The sequence below is a fragment of the Piliocolobus tephrosceles genome, chromosome 14 (assembly GCF_002776525.5).
Source record: "Piliocolobus tephrosceles isolate RC106 chromosome 14, ASM277652v3, whole genome shotgun sequence".
NCBI lineage: Eukaryota > Metazoa > Chordata > Mammalia > Primates > Cercopithecidae > Piliocolobus > Piliocolobus tephrosceles.
Genome location: NC_045447.1, coordinates 26,342,354 through 26,361,919, shown reverse-complemented (window position 1 = coordinate 26,361,919; position 19,566 = coordinate 26,342,354). Strand labels below are relative to the sequence as shown.

The 19,566-nt window shown below is 38.8% G+C and overlaps 1 protein-coding gene across 3 annotated transcripts in view; it reads left to right on the top strand.

The window, feature by feature from the left end:
- Positions 1–19,566, top strand: part of KIAA1958 (KIAA1958 ortholog) — a 178,469-nt gene that overhangs the window by 71,994 nt on the left and 86,909 nt on the right. For all 3 annotated transcript variants that reach the window (XM_023201787.3, XM_023201788.2, XM_023201779.2), the window contains exon 2: positions 12,402–13,599. In XM_023201787.3, coding sequence (XP_023057555.1) covers positions 12,426–13,599 — 1,174 coding nt within the window. In that variant the 5' untranslated portion in view covers positions 12,402–12,425. The remainder of the gene's footprint in view (positions 1–12,401; positions 13,600–19,566) is intronic.

Here is a 19,566-nt window from a genome sequence, read left to right as displayed (position 1 = left end):
ATGGCAGTGTTCCCAGTGCCTAGTGGCCCACTGTCATACAATATTTATTGAATAGAAATTCTGCTGAAAAGCCCATATGATTTACCTTAAAAGAAACTCGGACTGGGTGCAGTGGCTCATGCCTATAATCACCACACTCTGAGAGGCTGAGGCGGGCAGATCACCTGAGTTCCGGAGTTTGAGACCAGCCTGGCCAACATAGTAGAACCCCGTCTCTACTAAAAATACAAAAATTAGCCGGGCATGGTGGTGGGCACCTGTATCCCCAGTTACTCAAGTGGCTGAGGCAGGAGAATAGCTTGAACCCGGGAGGCGGAGGTTGCAGTGAGCTGAGATCGTGCCATTGCACTGCAGCCTGGGTGACACAGTGAGACTATGTCTCAAAAAAAAAAAAAAAGACACTCTGGGATTGACGGATCAGTGGTTCAGAGAGCTGCAGAATAGATCATATAGTTGGTCTAAGAGCCTATTTGCATGGCTCCCAGAGACAGAGATGTCTGGGTAAATGAGCCTTGTTTTATAATGTTGCTTTAAATTTAGGAGTGACTTGAGTCTAAGGAGTCAGAATGTTAAATGAGAACTTCATTTGTGCCTAAGTACACTGTGCTGTATTGTATATGTTCACTGTCTGGGCCTCACTTCATGAGTGTATTGTGCTATATAGTGTATTATTCTCTGTAGTTGCATGGTAGACCACCAGAGTTGGGGGAAAGCCCCTAATTTCAGGTGAACAAGTACGAAGTGATTATTTTTTTCACATTTTATAGATATAAATTCATTTAATTCTCATGATAACACTGTGAAGTCAGTATTGTTGTCATTTTACAGATAAGGAAACTAAGGGACACAGAGGTAAAATAACTTGCCCAAGGTCACATAGCTAGCAAGTGGCCGGAGCTAGGATTTAAACCCAGGCCATCTGGTAGTGGAGTCCAGGCTCTTCACCCCTGCACTGTCCCAGCTCACATGAGGAGGGGGTATCTCACACACACCCAGAATAGTCTGGGGGCAGAACTTTTTAAGTTTTATGCCTATCAGTTTGGGTTGAGGGCAGGGCAGTTGAGAGTCTAGAAAGCCTAATGTGATCCTCACCTATTCAGAATATTTGGAACTTTTGCCACTGAGGCCCTTTGAAGAGACCCAGAATTTATCTGTGTTGGTCAGTGGAGAATGTTGCTGATTCTCTGCTTTGCACTTGAATGGTCTTGGTCTGACTTCCTTCTGTATTCATTCTCCTGTAAACAAGGTTTATAGGTAATCTGCAACATACTGTTGAGATCTGTCAGAATTCATTGTATGTCTTTTCCTTCTTTTTGTTTTTGTTTTAGGGGAGGTAGAAGTTACATCAGGTTTTTTTTTTTTTTTTTTTCTTTTTGTGGAGATGGAGTCTTGCTATGTCATCTAGGCTGTTCTCAAACTCCTGGGCTCAAGCAGTTCTCCCACCTTGGTCTTCCAGAGTGCTGAGATTATAGGCATGAGCCACCTAGCCTTTATGAATGTGTTGTAAATCACAGTTTAAGCTCAAACATGTAATTCCCTTTCATCTTAACTTTTTTTCTCTCTCTCTCAAAGAGAGAGAATTTAAATTGAGACAAAGTTTCATGATGTTGCCCAGGCTGGTCTTGAACTCCTGGAGTCAAGTGATCCTTCCACCTTGGCCTCCCAAAGTATTGGGATTACAGGTGTGAGCCTGTAATATTTTCTTATCTCTATAATAAAGTCTAAAGTCTTTAACATGACTTCCAAGACCATGATTGGAATTGCATCAAACCTATAGATAAATTTGGGAATAACTACAAACCTAATGATTTTGATTCTTCTAGTCCCTTAATATGGTGTATCTTTCTGTTTATTTAGGTCATGTTTAATTTCTGTCAGCATTGTTTTGTTGTTTTTAGTATAGAAGTCGTGGGCATCTTTTGTAAGAATTATTCCTTGGCATATATTTTGGCACTACTATAAGTAGAATTTCTTTAAATATAATTTTTAAATATTTTACTGCTAGTATGTAGGAAATAATTGAGCTTTTAATATTAATCTTGTGTCCTGTTACTTTGCTAAATTCAATTATGAGTTCTGGCAGTTGCTTTGTGAATTCTCGGTGATTTCTGCATGAACAGCCATATTATTTACATATATTATAGGATCAGTTTTACTTCTTTTGTTCCAATTTTTCCGCCTTTTCTCCTCCCTCCCCAACTATATTATTTCAGTGCTAGGACCTCTAGTACAATATCGGATAAGAGTGATACAAGTGGGCATTCTTACCTTATTCCTAATCTTAAAAGGAAGTAATTGTCTTTTACATTAAATATATTAGCTGTAGATTTTTTATAGATGCCCTTTATCGATTTGAGGAAATTCCCTACCATTATTAGTTTGCTAAGAGTTTGTTTTATCATAAATGGGTACTGAATTTTGTCAAATGCTTTTTTCTGCATCTATGGAAATGATTGTGTGGTTTTTTTCCTGTAGACTGCTACTATGTTGAATTACATTTGCTCATGTTTTGTAAAGGATTTCTACCATCAATGCTCATGAGGAATATTGATCTATAATTATCTTTATTATATTGGCTTTGTCAGGTTTTGGTATTAAAGTTATGCTGGCATTCTCAAAACAAGTTGAGGGAAGTGCTTTCTCTTCCCCTCATATTTTTGAAAATATTTGCATAGTTTTTGTGTTATTTCTTCCTTGAATGTTTGATAGAATTTACCAGTGAAACCACCTGAGCCTTCTTTTTGGAGAAGGTTTTTAGTTTTCAATTTCTTTCATAGGTATGTAGTTACTTAGGTTTTCTGTTTCTTTTTATGTCATTTTTGTCATGCATCAGCAGTTGACATCTGGTGGTATTAAAACACAGCAACAACAAACTCTAAAAGGTTCAGAACCTTGTAAAGAGAGAGATTACAAGGATTTTTGGGTAGATTGTTGTAACTGAAGTCAGGCGGAAGCTAACTAGGGACTCACTTATTTCATTGCTAATTAGTTTTGTCATTTTTTGAAAAAGTGACATAATCCTTTCCTACCTTTTTTTTTCTGTAAAGAAATTTTTCTCAAACTTTTGAAAGAAAAAGTATTTTCATGGACCTTCTTTGTGACTAGTGCTGGCTTAAGTAATTTTTATTATAATGCTACTTAAATACATGTAAACATACAATTTATAGTTCTGATATAGCTATAAATCAAAATATACTTACAAATTCAACTTAAGTCTGTCAAACCAGATAAGATCAAATTAACAACATTAATTTGTAGGGAACCAGACTTGAGACAGTGTCTTCCTACTATTACAATACCAATGGCCATGTACTATAAATAAGAGCATGAGTTCTAGAGTAAGACTTAAGTTCACATATTGGCTCTGCCATTTACTTTGTGCAAGTGATTTATTTATTTATAAAACGAGGATAATTTAACTAACTTAGTCAAATTAGAATTATTGATAATAATTAGGATTTTTGGTGTGACAGGCCCTAACAGTGCTTGGCAAATAAGAATTGTCTAAAAAATATTAGCTTTAGTTGTAAGTATTGTTGTGTTATTGTTCTTCTGAAACCTAATGATTAATTTTGGGTTTAATGGTAGAAAGTCTGATTTGATATTTAATGTGCTTCTGAGTTTGGCTTTCATAATATACATGCTAATACATAGAATGTCTACTTGCCTAAGTTCATAGCTTTGCTAACATGGTGTATTATACTTAATCTAAACTCTACCAGCTAGAACTCCGTGTATTTCAGGGTTTTTTGGTTTTTGTTTTTGTAGAAACAGGGTCTTACCGTCTTGCCTAGGCTGGTCTCAAACCCCTGGGCTCAAATGATCCTCTGCCTTGGCCTCCCAAAGTGCTAGGATTGATTACAGGCATGAGCCACTGCACCTGGCATGAATTTCAGTTTTTAATCAGGTGTCACTTGATAACTCTGTAAGTGTCTTATCCAAACATTGCCCATGTCAGATACGGGAAAATGCGACCTGAAGTTATTTTTTAATTCTTGACAATGTAGAAGCAGCATTGTTTTTCAGCATAGAGGTTATCATTGACTACTGATGGGAATCGGTAGATTTTAAAAACTTTATTCTCAGAATTTTGAAAATACCTTGGTTGTCTTGTTGTTGATTTCAATTTGTATGAAACTTACAATATATTGAAGTATAGTGATAACTATTCTTTTGACTCAATATATTTAATTGCCTTAATATATCAGCTAATTATGCTCTCAAAACTACTAGTCAACATGGTTGCCAGGTTGAAATATATTAATAGTAATTCTGGAAAAATATTTTCATTTTATGGTACTCAAAGTTTAAGAGCCTCTCCATGAGATTGGCAATGGATTTAGGAATGTAATAAAAGCAACTTAATGTTTACTATCTTTTGATCCTTTTTTTTTTTTTTTTGACAGAGTCTCGCTCTGTCGCCCAGGCTGGAGTGCAGTGGCGCGATCTTGGCTCACTGCAAGCTCTGCCTCCTGGGTTCACGCTGTTCTCCTGCCTCAGCCTCCCAAGTGGCTAAGACTACAGGTGCCCGCCACCATGCCCGGCTAATGTTTTGTATATTTAGTAGGGGCGGGTTTCACTGTGTTAGCCAGGATGGTCTCAATCTCCTGACCTCGTGATCTGCCTGTCTCAGCCTCCCAAAGTGCTGGGATTACAGGCGTGAGCCACGCTCGCGGCCTACCTTTGATTCTTAAAGGTTAGTGAATATTAATAAAATTAAATGTATAATCTTTAATAAAATTTATAATTTTATCCACTTTGTCTTTTATTTTCACTTTAGCATTTTATTATTATAGCTGTGAGGGCCTTCAGCAAAGGTACTATTGTATAGTAGCTTCTACCTGGTTAATAGGTTCTTTAAGAGTTCTACGTGCCTTTACAATTTGGTGCCTTGATTCTGCCACATTTTTACATTTTTAGACTGTACCAACATCTTCATTCAAATATTGTGCCATAAATTGCATGCCTGTAGTCCCAGCTACTCGGGAGGCTAAGGCAGGATAATTGCTTGAGCCTGGGTGTTCAAGAACACAGTGAACTGCATTTCAGCCTGGGCAGCGGAGTGAGACCCTACCTCAAAAAATATTGTGCTGTAATGTATATGATTTTCTATGGACATGTAGTATTTATTTCAACTCCTTTTCTTTTCTCATTGCCCTATGACACTTAAAAGTAGTATATTACTCCACTCTCACATTATGTTATTTTTATAATGTCAAATCAGGATGCCTTTTGTTTTAAAATTATTAGTGCAAAAGATAAATGTTTTATTTATATGTGCTAAGATGAATACAGCATGAACAGGTTTTCTAACAAATTGGAAGTTGAGTGATGTCACTTAAGGTGGGCCCTAATGTGAGGCAAAGGGGTGTTGAAATTACATGGCAGTACATGACTATATGATTATTTAGATGATTAATAATATGCTCATATTAATTATTTTTTATTACAATAAAAATGAAAAGTGGTAAAAATATTATGACATAGAATTAAGGACCTTCCAAGAATTTATTTTTGGAGTCTAATCTGAGTAACAGTTGTACCAGAGTATGGTGCAGAGTAAATGAAGGATTATACTCTAAGGTATCAAAAATCAGGGAAGAGTGTATTATTTTTCATGTATTAATTAGTAATTGAGTTCAGCTGTATGTAACAAACAATTCCCCAGCTCCATAAGACAGGGTGAAACAAAACAAAACAAACAAAAACAAGAGAAAACTCGAACAACAGTGGCTTAAACAAGACCAGGAGTACATCTTTCCCTTATGAATAATAAGGATCCCTGAAGCAGGCAGTTCAGAGCTGATGTTGTGGCTCAATGGTGTCACCAGGGAATGAAGCTCTTTCTTGATGTTCTCTGCCATTCTTAAGTTCTTCTTTATGCTCCCAGGAGGCCTCTGTAGCTCCGGTCATCCTGTCTTTTTCCACTTGGAAAGAAAGGGAAAGAACTAAGGGGAAAAGGTAAAAACCAGACAAATCTGTGTTTCAAGGGCTTTCCCAAAACCCCACCCAGTGACTTCCATATAGGAGCTGATCATAATCCGGAAGGAAACAACTATGAGCACCATAATCCTGAATAAAAATCCCTAAAGTCTAAAATCCTGAAAATCAATCCTGAAAGATCAAAATCCCGAAAATGCAGTTCTGGAAAAAATTTAAAAGATACTTATTTTACATTTTTAAAAAGGGACTTATTTGAGAAACATAAAAACACGGCAGAACACTTCATAGGTCACTTTATAAAATAAGATAGGCAATATTAGCATACAAATTTTTATAAACAGAAACACGCAGGTATACTAATGACAGTTGCATGGGTCTGACAGTCATGAGCAGATGAACCATGTTCATGAAGGATTAGCTTTTACAACCGAGGTCATCTGAAATACTGTTACGGACAACCTAAGTCTTTTGATGAGATCCATCAAAACTGTGATGGGTCACCACTGCATATGCAGTTACCTAAGGAGCTAAGATCTTGAGAAATTTTATTTTTCACAATGCAGATGTATGAAAGGACATCTCTTCATTTATTAAGGACATTTCAGTGCTTTTATGTACACGCACGATGCTTATACACAAAGTCAACATTGTGGTAATGTACCTTTTTGGAGTCAAATTTGCAAAAAGTACATAAAATAAATTAGAACTCTGTGAGTCTTCCCAATGTTCATACCTCCAGTTTTGGAAATGGTAAGATTAAATACATAGCATAGCACGTTGTAAGAGAAATAATACTTGACCCAGCATGGTGGCTCAAGCCTGAAATCCCAGCACTTTGGGAGGCTGAGGTAGATCGCTTGAACTCAGGAGTTCAAGACCAGCCTGGGCAACATGGCAAAACCCCATCTCTACAAACAAAAAATTTAATACAAAAATTAGCCAGGCGTGGTGGTGCACACCTGTGGTCCCAGCTACTAGGGAGGCTGAGGTGGGAGGGTTACTGGAGCCTGGGGGGCAGAGGTTACAGTGAGCTGTGATCTCACCACTGCATTCCAGCCTGGGCAGCAGAGCAAGACCCTGTCTCGGAAAAAAAAAATAGGGCTGCCGATTTAAGAGTAGGAAAACTAAAAAAAAAAAAAAAAAAAAAAAAAAAAAAAAAAAAAAAATTGACATATGAAAATGTGTGTTACAGGGATATAGCAGTTGCATGGAGGTAGTTTGTAAGAACTGGCTGACTTTCATGATCATTAACTATATTTTGAAGTCTTGCATCTTGACAAATAGCTGCTTTTTTTCTTTTAGGACATGGATGTCATTGGAGAATACATTCATGTTCCTTCTACATGTGGTACTGTTCTTTTTGAAATTCTTGTATGATTCCATATACAACAACATGAGCATTGCCTATTAAATTTCCCTGTTTTCTGTGCCATGCTTCTGTATTGTGGGTAGGTGGAAATCCATTCTACATGTACTCCATACACAGACCACAAATTTGGCGGAAGCAATACTGATGATGGAACAGCAACACCATTGCATTAAGTGTCTTCTTATCCTATTGTGCACATAATTATTTTTCAACTAGTCATTACTTTGCTGGCTTCTTCAGGCAATATGGCTTTAATTCATTAAAAGCTTCTGGAATGTCATCTGCTGAAAGGAATGCCAGTGCAGGCAAACAAAAGAAGCTTTTAACTGAAGTTTGTATTGTTGCCATATCATTGTAGCCAATCCGCTCATCTGAATTTCCTGCCAAATGCATTAGGCTGAATGGGAAACACAAACTATTGGTAGCACTTTGAAATTGACTTTTAGAATTCTTTTTTTTTTTTTTTTTTTTTGAGACAAGTTTCACTCTAGTCGCCCAGGCTGGTGTACAATGGCATGATCTTGGCTCACTGCAACCTCCGCCTCCTAAGTAACTGGGATCACAGTCGTGCGCCTCCATGTCTGGCTAATTTTGTTTTGTATTTTTAGTAGAAACGAGGTTTCACCACGTTGGCTGTTGGCCGGGCTGGTCTCAAATTCCTGACCTCAAGTGATCCGCCCACTTCGGCCCCTCAAAGTGCTGGGACTGCAGGCATGAGCCACTGCACCTGGCCCAAATAAGCATTTATTAAGTGCTTTACTTTTTCTTTTCTTTTCTTTTTTTTTTGAGACGGAATCTCGCTCTCTCGCCCAGGCTGGAGTGCAGTGGGCCGGATCTCAGCTCACTGTAAGCTCCGCCTCCCGCGTTTACGTCATTCTCCTGCCTCAGCCTCCCGAGTAGCTGGGACTGCAGGCGTCGGCCACCTCGCCCGGCTAGATTTTTGTATTTTTTTAGTAGAGACGGGGTTTCACCATGTTAGCCAGGATGGTCTCGATCTCCTGACCTCGTGATCCACCCGTCTCGGCCTCCCAAAGTGCTGGGATTACAGGCTTGAGCCACCGCGCCCGGCCTACGTTTTCTTGTCATTAATATATAATTGAGTGGATAAGTTCTAGAATTTTCAGATCTAACAGGGACATGAATTGTATATGGCTGATAAACAGTGGGAACGATTTTGAAACTGCAATTTCTTAGCTAAAGTGAAGCATGTACTAGTTCTTCTACGTTAGATTTAGTGGTAAATATAAGAAACCTGTATTCTTTGACAGTCAAATCACTAGTCAAGATTAGTTCACCATTTAAAGTTTTTTGTTTGTTTGTTTAACACTGAGGAACCTCAGTATCAACAAGTATCTTTGGTTCAGAAGGTCACTGAGCTTGTTGAATTCTTTTTATTCTCTGCTGAAGGGTGTTTTTGAATGGAAGCATGGTGCTATACGTGAAGGGGCAGAAGTCTTACACTATTGAATAATTTGGCCGGGAGATTTCTTGTACTTTTGGCCTGTGTTTTCACTTCTGTGATCTTTGAAACACTCGCTGCACTTGTATTTGGAGAGTGGTTGTGGTCTACAAATTTTGTAAGTATATACTATCCATCTGAAAGTGCTTATTGCTTGGCTGCTGCAGTTAAGCAATTTTCTGCTTGTGCAGCACCAAGAATAATTAGCATTTAAACTTTTATCTTTCACCATTTAGTAACCTTGTATATTTAACTTATCACAGCCCTTTTGCAAGGGAACATTTCGTAGTCTCTTCTGTTGTGTTGTAAGGAATTCAGTAAGAAGGAATGATACTTGGCTTTGCCAGTACCAAATCTGTATTAGTCAAGATTCTCCAGAGAGACAGAACTAATAGAATATGCATATATACATGAGAGGGGATTTATTAGGGGAACTGGCTCATGCGATTATGTAGCTGAAAAGTCTTACAACAGGCTGTCTGCTAGCTGGAGACCCTGGGATGCTGGTATAGTGGTTCAGTCCAAATCCAAAGGCCTCAGAACCAGGGAAGCTGATGATGTGACTCTCAGCCTGAGGCTGAAAGGCCGGGACCTGGGAACTGCTGGCCTAAGTCCCAGAGTCCAAAGACTGGAGGCCTCTAGTTCTGATGTCCAAGGCAGCGAAAGAGAAGCCTGTGCTAGCTCTGAGAAAGAGAACATTCACCTTCTGTATTTGTTCTCTCTGGGGCCCCAACTGATTAGATGGTGCCCGCCAACATTCAGGCGAGATCTTCACATAATCCACTCAGACTCACACACTAATCTCTCCTGGAAACACCCTTACAGACACACGCCCAAATAATGCTTTACTAGGTTTCTAAGTCTTCCTTAATCCAGTCAAATTGATACCTAAATTTAAGTCCACAAGTTCACCCCATGTCAGTTTATCACTCATGCATTTCCTTAAACCGTACTTAATTTCCAAATAAAGACAATAACAAGGTAGTAGTTCCACATAACATGATGTAGCTATCCTATGATTGTGATTTTGGGGATGTTAGACTTTAGGGATTTTGATCTTTCGGGATTTCAACATTTGGCATTCAGAATTTTGTCTTTCAGGATTATGATCCAAATCCCTTCCATTTACGTGTCCTTGACCATGACTGTGTCATAGAACCATCCTTGCTCCAGGAGAAGCTGGGAAAAATACTTAAGTGAGCACACTGCTGCCTCAACAAATTTGGACTCTCTGTGAGGACTAAGAGAGAACGGACACTGGGTAGGCAAATTAGCAGTCTCTGCCACACCAATTAAATATTAATAGCTGTGTTAAGTTCAAAACAGACTGGGGTGCAGTAACTCATGCCTGTAATCCCTGAGCTTTGGGAGGCTGAGACAGGAGAATTGCTTGAGCCCAGTTCAAGACCAGCTTGGGCTACCTAGGGACACCCCTGTCCCTACCAAAAAAAAAAAAAAAGTTCAGAACAAACCAGTCTATTTTTTTTTTTTTACATTTCTACTTTAACCAAAGTTATATGAAAGAAACATAAATAAGTCCAAATTTCTAGAGTATGAAGGAAACGTAAGATCATGTAGTCCTGGCATTTTAGGCTTAGAGATAATTAGTGCCTTGTCTGAGACCACAGGGAGCAGTTCCAGGCTTGGGATTTCATGTTCCTGACTCCCATGCCAGTCACTGTTCTTTCCGTTTACTTGGCTGCTTCATGAATTCTGGGTGCTCGTCTGTCACTCTTCTGCATATACAAGGTGGCTGGGTTTTGGTTACACTATCTGGGAGAAAATCGTCTAATCCCTTGAATGATTATAATAAAAGTGATCCAAGGAAAATTTATGTGACTTACTTGAGAGTCTTATACGTTCATTTTGTAAGTGTTGATGCTGCTGGTAGTATGTAAACATTCATTCATTCTTCATTCGTTTATTCGACAATGACTGCATACTAGACAATAGGTTATAATGTCCCAAGAACCTTATGAATTTCCATATCCCCAAGTAAGTCCTCACTGAGTGAATAATTAAGTCATAGTTTCTGCCTTCAGGAAATTCTTAGGTCTAAGAGACAGAGAAGCAAATCAATGATAATAGTACAGCAAAGGCAAATCCCTTGAGATGATACAGGCATGGGTGAAGGGAAGCTAAATAAATCTCTGATGCAGAAAGGGGGTCTGGAAAGATGCCAGTAGGAGGTAGCCCCAGGTTCAGTTTTGAAGGGGCTGGCCAGGTGAGGAAAGAGAAGGGCAGCGTATCAAGCAGAAGAATGAGTTTCTCACCAGTAGGGAGTTTAGAGAAGAGGGGACCACAAGAAGTATGGGAAGAGGCCATGGTCATAGGAAATGAGGCTTGAGAGGTGGCCATGGCCACATCAACAGAGACCTTAATAATATGTTAAAGGATTTGAACCTACCTAACCTCCCTGACAGGGTGCCATGGAGTCAGGTCAGGGAATGACTCAGGTGTCTGTCCTCTTTGGTGTAACCACCTGACATTGTGGTTAGACCATGGTGCCTGAGTGCAGAGCACCAGCGAGTCACCTCTTGTCACCCACAGCTGCAGATAGCCAGGGCCAATAAAATCACGCTAAAGATTCCTGTGCCTCCCTGCCCAGTGCTCCCAGGACCCACCTCTTGGCAGAGCCTTACTAACCTTTCCAGCCCCTTGCAGACTCCACATGTCACCTTTCAGTTTCCTACCCATCATGTCCTCACTCTTCAGGGACGCGTAACAAGGGCTTCTTTTTGTCTCCTGCCTAATAAGGAATGATTTGCTTCTATGTGATGGTTGATTATGCTTGGCTTTACAGGACCCTCAGATGGTGGAAAACACCAGACATACTTTGTAACCTCTAACGGTGGGATGAAAGGCAATATTTCAGGGAATTGTAGACAGCCAGGAGACAGGAAGCCTGATTCTAAGAGTGGTTAGAGCAGGGCCTCCCGCTTCCCCATCCTTGCTTCTTCAGTCTACAGCCTGCTCCTCCAGCAGGTCTTCTCCTGGTCTGTTCTCCCTTCTCTGCTGAATACTTTTCTTTCCCATTTCTCAAATCGAGCTCCTGATCCTCTCCTTGGACTCCTAGTTGCGTTATCTTCTGGTGCCCAGCAGAGGACTGGCGTCCTTTCTCTGACCTCCATCCTAACTAAGATGGATCCAAACCTCCTTTGTTGGCTCTGCCTCTAGTAGCAAAATTTCTGACGTCAAAGGGTGTCATCGGAGCTGCATCCTCTTGGTTAATGCAAGTAATAGACACAATTTTATTATTGAGGGACCATCTGAACCTCTCTGTCGGTGACTTTGGAAGTAAAATGTACCATGGAAAAGCTCATCTCTTTATTGCTTGTTTCTTTTTCTTTCTCTCCTTTTTTTTTCCCCCTTAGGCAGGAATTATTACAACAATAAAGAAAACTAACAAAATTTTTCTCCAAATCCCACAACCATAAGTCATCAGCTGTTTTTACTTTTCCTGGTATTCTCTTCCAGTCCCTGCTCATCTACAGCGACATTAACTAGATTCAGTTTTGAAGTGCATTTCTTTTTTATGCCAAATGATCGTATTTGGAACAGACTGAAGTAATCGAGCTATAGGAATATCTTAGGTAATAATGGCTTCTTCTTTTGATTATTTCCCTTTAGGAGTGACACTGCTGATCCTGTAACATGGAGGATTGTCTTCATACCTCATCTGAGAACCTGTCCAAATTGGTCAGCTGGGCCCACAGCCATGGGACTATTTGCAGCCTCATTCCAAACCTGAAACACTTGCTTTCTGAAGGTTCCCATGGGAACCTGACAGCAATGTGGGGCTGTAGTGCTGGCCATGCTTATCACTGGCCGCTAACAGCTACTTGCAGAGCTGGGTCCCAAGAGAGGGTCTGTTTCCAGGATAACAGAAGTTTTAACTCTGATAGTCCCAGTATAATCGGGGTGCCCTCTGAGACACAGACTAGCCCTGTTGAAAGGTACCCTGGGAGACCAGTGAAAGCAAAGCTAGACTGTAACCGGACCAGAGACTCTTGTGACTTCTCCTATTGTAGTGAGCCCTCTGAACTGGATGAAACTGTTGAAGAATATGAAGATGAGAACACCCTGTTTGACATGGTTTGTGAGTCTTCTGTTACAGATGAGGATAGTGACTTTGAACCCCAAACCCAAAGGCCTCAAAGCGTTGCTCGCAAAAGACCTGGGGTAGTCCCATCTTCCCTCCATTCAAGCTCCCAGGTGCAGATGGTTGACGAATGCAGCAATGATGTCATCATCAAGAAAATCAAACAAGAAATCCCTGAAGATTATTACATTGTGGCAAATGCAGAACTGACAGGAGGAGTGGATGGACCAGCCCTGTCCTTGACGCAGATGGCAAAACCCAAGCCTCAGACTCATGCTGGTCCCTCCTGTGTAGGGTCTGCTAAACTGATTCCCCATGTCACATCCGCCATCAGCACGGAGCTAGACCCACATGGTATGTCTGCATCCCCCTCTGTGATCTCCAGACCAGTTGTCCAGAAGACTGCTAGGGTATCTCTGGCTTCACCAAACAGAGGCCCCCCTGGTGGTACCCATGGCACCAACCAACAGGTGGCTATGCAAATGCCTGTGAGCACATCCCATCCTAACAAACAGATCAGTATCCCCTTGTCTGCCCTGCAGCTGCCTGGACAGGATGAACAAGTTGCCTCTGAAGAGTTCCTGTCCCATCTGCCCAGCCAGGTCTCCTCCTGTGAGGTAGCCCTTTCTCCCTCAGTTAACACAGAGCCAGAAGTGAGCTCCAGTCAGCAGCAGCCCCCAGTCGCTCCAGCCATAACCACTGAGGCCACAGCACAGTGCATACCAGGTATGGCATATGAGGCGACAGCGAGTCCCTCATCCACGCACGCCAGAATTCTGCGCCGTCAGCACTTCTAAAACCATTCACTCAGTTTGCTAGAATTCAGTCCTTTGTTAGTCATGGAAAGATAGAAACAATGACTGTTATGTCCAGGTGATACTATAAAGGAAATTCATAAGAATTAAGGCCATAACCAGTTGACGTATCTTAGGGCTGAGAGGACAGCTGTAAGATTGTTCTGTTGATACTGTAGCGTTAGATTTAAGGTTGATACCTGTCAGCTGAATTTTTATATAGTAAAGTTATTTTTGAAAGTTTTAAAAAGATGTTTTTCTATCAGTAGCAAGGTGTTTAGTTGTTGTTTGAAGCCAAAATGATGTTGAGTAAGGCATATCTTGACAATAGACCTAATGCTTTTCCATTATTATTTATTTGACTGAGCCAACTTGACATTGCTATTCATTTTAGTTGGTGTGGTAGTTAATAAGTTTTTTAAAAAGCAATAGACATTTCTAAAAAAGGTATTTGATCTTTTCTCTTAAAATTTAAAAGAATACGGAAACTTGGATTTCTGGAATCTGCGAGCCTAACTGGAATGGATTGAGAGGAGAGTGAAATAACTGTACGAGGCCCCTGCACCTGTAATTCTAATGTTCTAATGTTCTTTAATTCTGACATTCAATATTTATTTAATCTGGGCCATTAGTATATAAAGGGGTTGGGTCTCATGCTTTTGGCTTCATGACTCAAATCTAGTAGGTGAGAATAGAAATGTGGACAAAGACAAACAAATGTGCAGAAATCTGTGGCATGTTTTAGTTTATTTCAGCCCTTCTCAAAAACGTGTATTTTGGGAAATGCTTCCTAGAAGCCTGAGGCACCTGTGCCTTTATCCTGAAACTTCCTTGGATTAAGTTGCTTTACAAACTTTTTCTCCAATTTTAGTATCAACCTTAAGATTCCCAAAGAAGACCTTCAGTTTATGATTTTTGTGAAGACATAGTCATGGTGTTATTAAGATATTCACTGAAAATATTTCCGTCCTGATTGAAGATCATGCTTTTCAGTTTATTCACTTTTCTCTTTTTTAAATAATAGTTTTATTGAGATATCGTTCACATATCATAAAATTCACTCTTTTAAAGTGTACAATTCAATGGGTTTTGGTGTATTTATAGCGTTGTTACAACCATCACCATTATCTAATTTCAGAATATTTTCATCACCCCAAAAAGAAACCCCATAGCCTTTAACAGTCACTTTTTCCCTCCTCCTAGTTCCTGGCAACCACTAATCTACTTTCTGTCTATGGATTTTCCTCTTCTATATGTGTCATATATGTGGAATCATATATTATGTGGTCTTTTGTGACCGCCCTCTTACACTTAGCATAATGTTTTCAAGGTTAATCCATGTTGTAGCATTTCTTTCCTTTTTATTGCCAAATAATATTTTATTGTATGACTAGACCATATTTTATTTTTTCTTTCATCAGTTGATGGACATTTGGGTTGTGTTCATCCTTTGGCTGTTATGAATAATGCTGCTGTGAACATTCGTGAACAGGTTTTTGTGTGAGTGTGTATATTTATCTTGCTTGGGTAACTACCTAGGAGTGGAATTGCTGGATCCTGTGATAACTTTATATTTAACTTTTTGAGGAGCTGCCAAAGTGTTTTCCCAAGCAGCTCCATCATTGTACAGCCTCACTAGTAATCTATAAAGGTTCTTATTGCTCCACATTGTCACCAACACTTGTTATTTTTCATGTTTAAAAAAATAATAAATATCCTATTGGGTGTGTGAAGTAGTATCTTATTGGGGTTTTGATTTGCATTACCCTAATGACTAATGGTATTGAAGTTTTTTTTCATGTGCTTGTTGGCCATTTGTATATTTTCTTTTGAGAAATATCTTCTCAAATCTTTTGCCCATTTTAAAATTGCCTTCCTATTGGTGAGTTTTTGGAGTTCTTTATGTATTCTGAATATGAGATCCTTATCAGGTGTATAATTTGCAAATATTTTCTCCCATCCCATGGATAAGTCCTTTTCTTTCTTTCTTTTAAAAAATATTTTAATGAATTATACTTTGATCATTGAATAGCAGTGTGGTCCTTGGCTAATCTCATCATGAGAGAAAATGTTATCTTTATTAGGCTGATGAAAGTCTTTGTTCTAGGAAATCTGACTCTTAATATATGTAGGATATAAGTAGTACCTTTTCACTTAAATTGTTATGAACCTGGTTCTAGTTTATTTATTTGTTTGAGCCCTCCTGCCTTTTTTTAAATTATTATTTTAATAGGGTGGAATTCAGAAATGTATTTTGCCAAGTGATCCAGTGTGCCCCGTTTGGTGAGAGTATTAGTTGTGTTGCACACCTTTTCACTAACTCATTCCTGCAAAGCAAGATGCAAGACTTTTCTGCATCTGCCTCATGGATAGTAAATGAGGCACTGTAAACCATATATGAATATATTACTGTCTCATTATTTTGGGAAAGAAATTCAGCCTATTTGAAAAAAATACTAATCCATTTATTATTGCGTATATTACATTCTCTTAGATTTTTTTCTTCCCTCATGGAAATTGCACTTCTTATATTAGCTATAAAAAGCAGGCATGCCCAAGGAGAGCACGTAATATGTACAGTCATAAATTGTGATTTGGCTTTACTCTCAGAGGAGGATTAGTTTGGCTTGGAGGTGAACCTTTAAGAAAAACAGTATGTAGACTGGTTATGACGATTTTCCAAGGATGGTCCTCATGTTTTGATCCATTGTTCTGAGGAAGGATATCCTATTGCTAAGATGTCATTAACTTTAGAGAAATACTATTTGAACTGGAAACAGCAGTGGGACAAATAAAACTCAGACTCACATTTTTCTTTTGAGTGAACTGTATAAAGTTAACATAAAATTTACTTTTTACTCTAGTACCTAATTGGATTCTGTGTTCTAAAGTTTTATTTGTGTATTTGTGTTTGCATGTTTATTTATAGTAGGTAATCTTCTTTCTAAACATAGATTTTTAAAAATTTACCATCTAGCATACCCAGATTTATGTGAATGACTGTTACAAATGGACCTTACATAGTTAATATGTAAAGCGTACTTGGGACTAAGCAAAGAAGACAGGTTCTGAAAGCTAAGTCAGGCTCTTTTAAAATGGATGCTCTGTACTGGATCTTTATCAGATCATTGCAGAAATACTGCATATCTTTAGATAATATTTTTAAAATAAATAATTTGACAAATCACTATTGAGTCAGCCAGAAACAAAGAGAAATTGTTCCATTTTGTTCGGTTTTACTGTTGTCATTTAAATTTGATTCCCGTAGTGGAAAATCATCCCTACTTCTGTTCAGAGCTGAACTCATAAAATTATAAAATGTTAATCAAGGTATAGATAAAATCATTAATTTTCATGTCAATCCTGCCATACTGCTCAATCCAAATCTTAGCAAACAATGAGTAAAGAGGGCATCTATTATTAGAAGAATTATTGACTAGCTACTAGTAGCTTGGATTCCATTAATTTTTGAGGTTTTATGTAAATTTGGGGCATTTGTCATAATGACATTTAAATCTGGATTGCATCATGAGTTAGGGTTTTATGTGTATATTATATTTCTTCAAAATACTCACATACACATAGCTTCTTTTATGATTTTGTGCAAGGATCCCTTTTATTAATCAGCTCTTTTCCCAGAAGTTCTGTGGTATAAGCAATCGATTTTTGCATATCAAATTTGTATGTATATATATTTTTTCTTTTAAAAATATTAATCTTTTTCTGATAGCTTCATATGGATTTTGCATATATTAGAAATAGTAACTCATAATCTGTCATGTATATTGGAAATACATTTCCCAAGTAACTCAGTCTCTCATGTGTATTGGAACTACATTTTCCACTTTACCATTAGCTTTTAATTTTGTTGATGACCTTTTTTGAGGTATGAATTTTCTTAATTTTTATGAAGGCGATTATTTCAGCATCTGTCAGTCAGTCAATCTTTTCTGTCTTTGGTATTTTGCTTAGGAAGTCCTTTCCATACATTGGGATCACATAAATATTTCTGTGTATTTCCCTCTTGTTCTTTTATGGTTTTCTTTCTCTCTCCTCTCCTCTCCTCTCCCTTTCTTTTTTTAACATTTGACTTACAATTAGAATACGTTTTGGGGTAGAACCTCATGTTACTGTTTTTGCAGATAGATGTCTCAGTTTCATTTGTTGAATAATTCTCATTCTCCACTGAATTGATTCATATACCACATTTTTGTTTATTATTGGTCTTTGTTTATTATTGGGTCTCTTTATTTTCAGTTCTGTTTTTATTGATCTCTTTATTTTTTTCTTCTAATTTTTACTGTTTGAGTATTTATTTGTATAAATTTATGGTGATTGTATTTTATACAAAAAATACATTCAGAAAGAGAAATATAGTCTAAATCACTTAATATGCTTTTTGAAAAATTACTCATGTAAAATTGAGTTCAGTGAGCTTTTAAAAATTGATTAAGGTATATATTACTGCCAGTTATTTGGTCTGTGTTGACACAATAGATAATGGTTTCTCTTGTTAGAAGCAGAAAATCTGAGTTAAGATCAGTTAAAGGAGAGAATTAACTGCCTTATAGCCCAAGGACAGATTTTCAAACCAACTTTCACACGGGCTCAGGCAGTATCAAATTTCCCTCTTGCCATTTGCCACCTTGCCTTCCTCCATATTAGATTCACCCGTTATGCCTGATCCCTGCATGGACCCAAGATGGTTGTGCTGCTGGTTTCTTGTCCAGCAGTAGACAGAACCTGTGTCACAGCATTCCCAGTCACCCCTAAACCACTCATAGGGGGATCAGGCCCCCACCCTGGAAATGGTATTAAGACCAAGCCTACACAAACAACATAGCCGAGTGTGGGCGAGGGGTGGAAGTATTCTTCCAAGAACATTCTAGGTATTATTCTTGAGAGGGGCAGTAAACCAGAGATTCCTACTACTGTTTATGGGAGGTTTGTTTTGTTTTCTTTTGAGCATTTAGTTTTTTTTTTATGTGGGCAGATAGGAAGAGTTGTTACGTGTTTTATTTAAAGGCAGCGAATGTTGGAAAAGTGTTCTAAGTGTGGAAATATGTATAAATATGTGTGCTTGTGTATACATACACACGTATATATATACATGGACACATACTTTATATATTTCTTTATTCCGTGAGAAATATATGCCTCTTCTTAAGAAACAAGACTAACTGGGCACAGTGGCTCACGCCTGTAATGCCAACACTTTGGGAGGCCAAGGCGGACAGATGACCTGAGGTCAGGAGTTCGAGACCAGCCTGGCCAACATGGTGAAATCCCATCTCTTCTAATTTCTGTGGATACATAGTAGGTGTATATATTTACGGGGTACATGAGATGTTTTGATACAGGCATGCAATATATAATAATCACATCACGGAGAAGGAGGTATTCAGCCCCTCAAGCATTTATCCTTTGTTACAGACCATCCAATTATACTCCTCTAGTCATTTAAAAATGTACAATTATTATTGACTACAGTCACCTCTTGTGCCATCCCAACTCTTTACTACTCAAGTAATGAGCAAAAAATGTGACAGTGTAACTGCCACACCTTTCCTTTCCTAAGCCTGATACTGTCAGGGAAGAGTTGAGTCTGGTCTGATTTCAGACATGACCAAGGAAACCGAGTCTTCCGGTGAGTCCCTTCAGCTCACCTTGGCGGCGTTCTTGGGTGGCTGCACATTCTCTGAGATCTCAGCTTGCCAGTTCTAACAGGATTGTGGCAGAGGATAAATGGGATAACTAGAGTTGGAAGGTATCAGGCCTGTGAGCAGGGTTCAGTGTTCCTTCCCTTCCCCTTTAGTGTACGATTTCCTACATGTGGGGAAGATTCCCCCCAAAGATCACTTCCAAGATTCGCTTCCTGGATGAGTGAGGGAAATAAGGC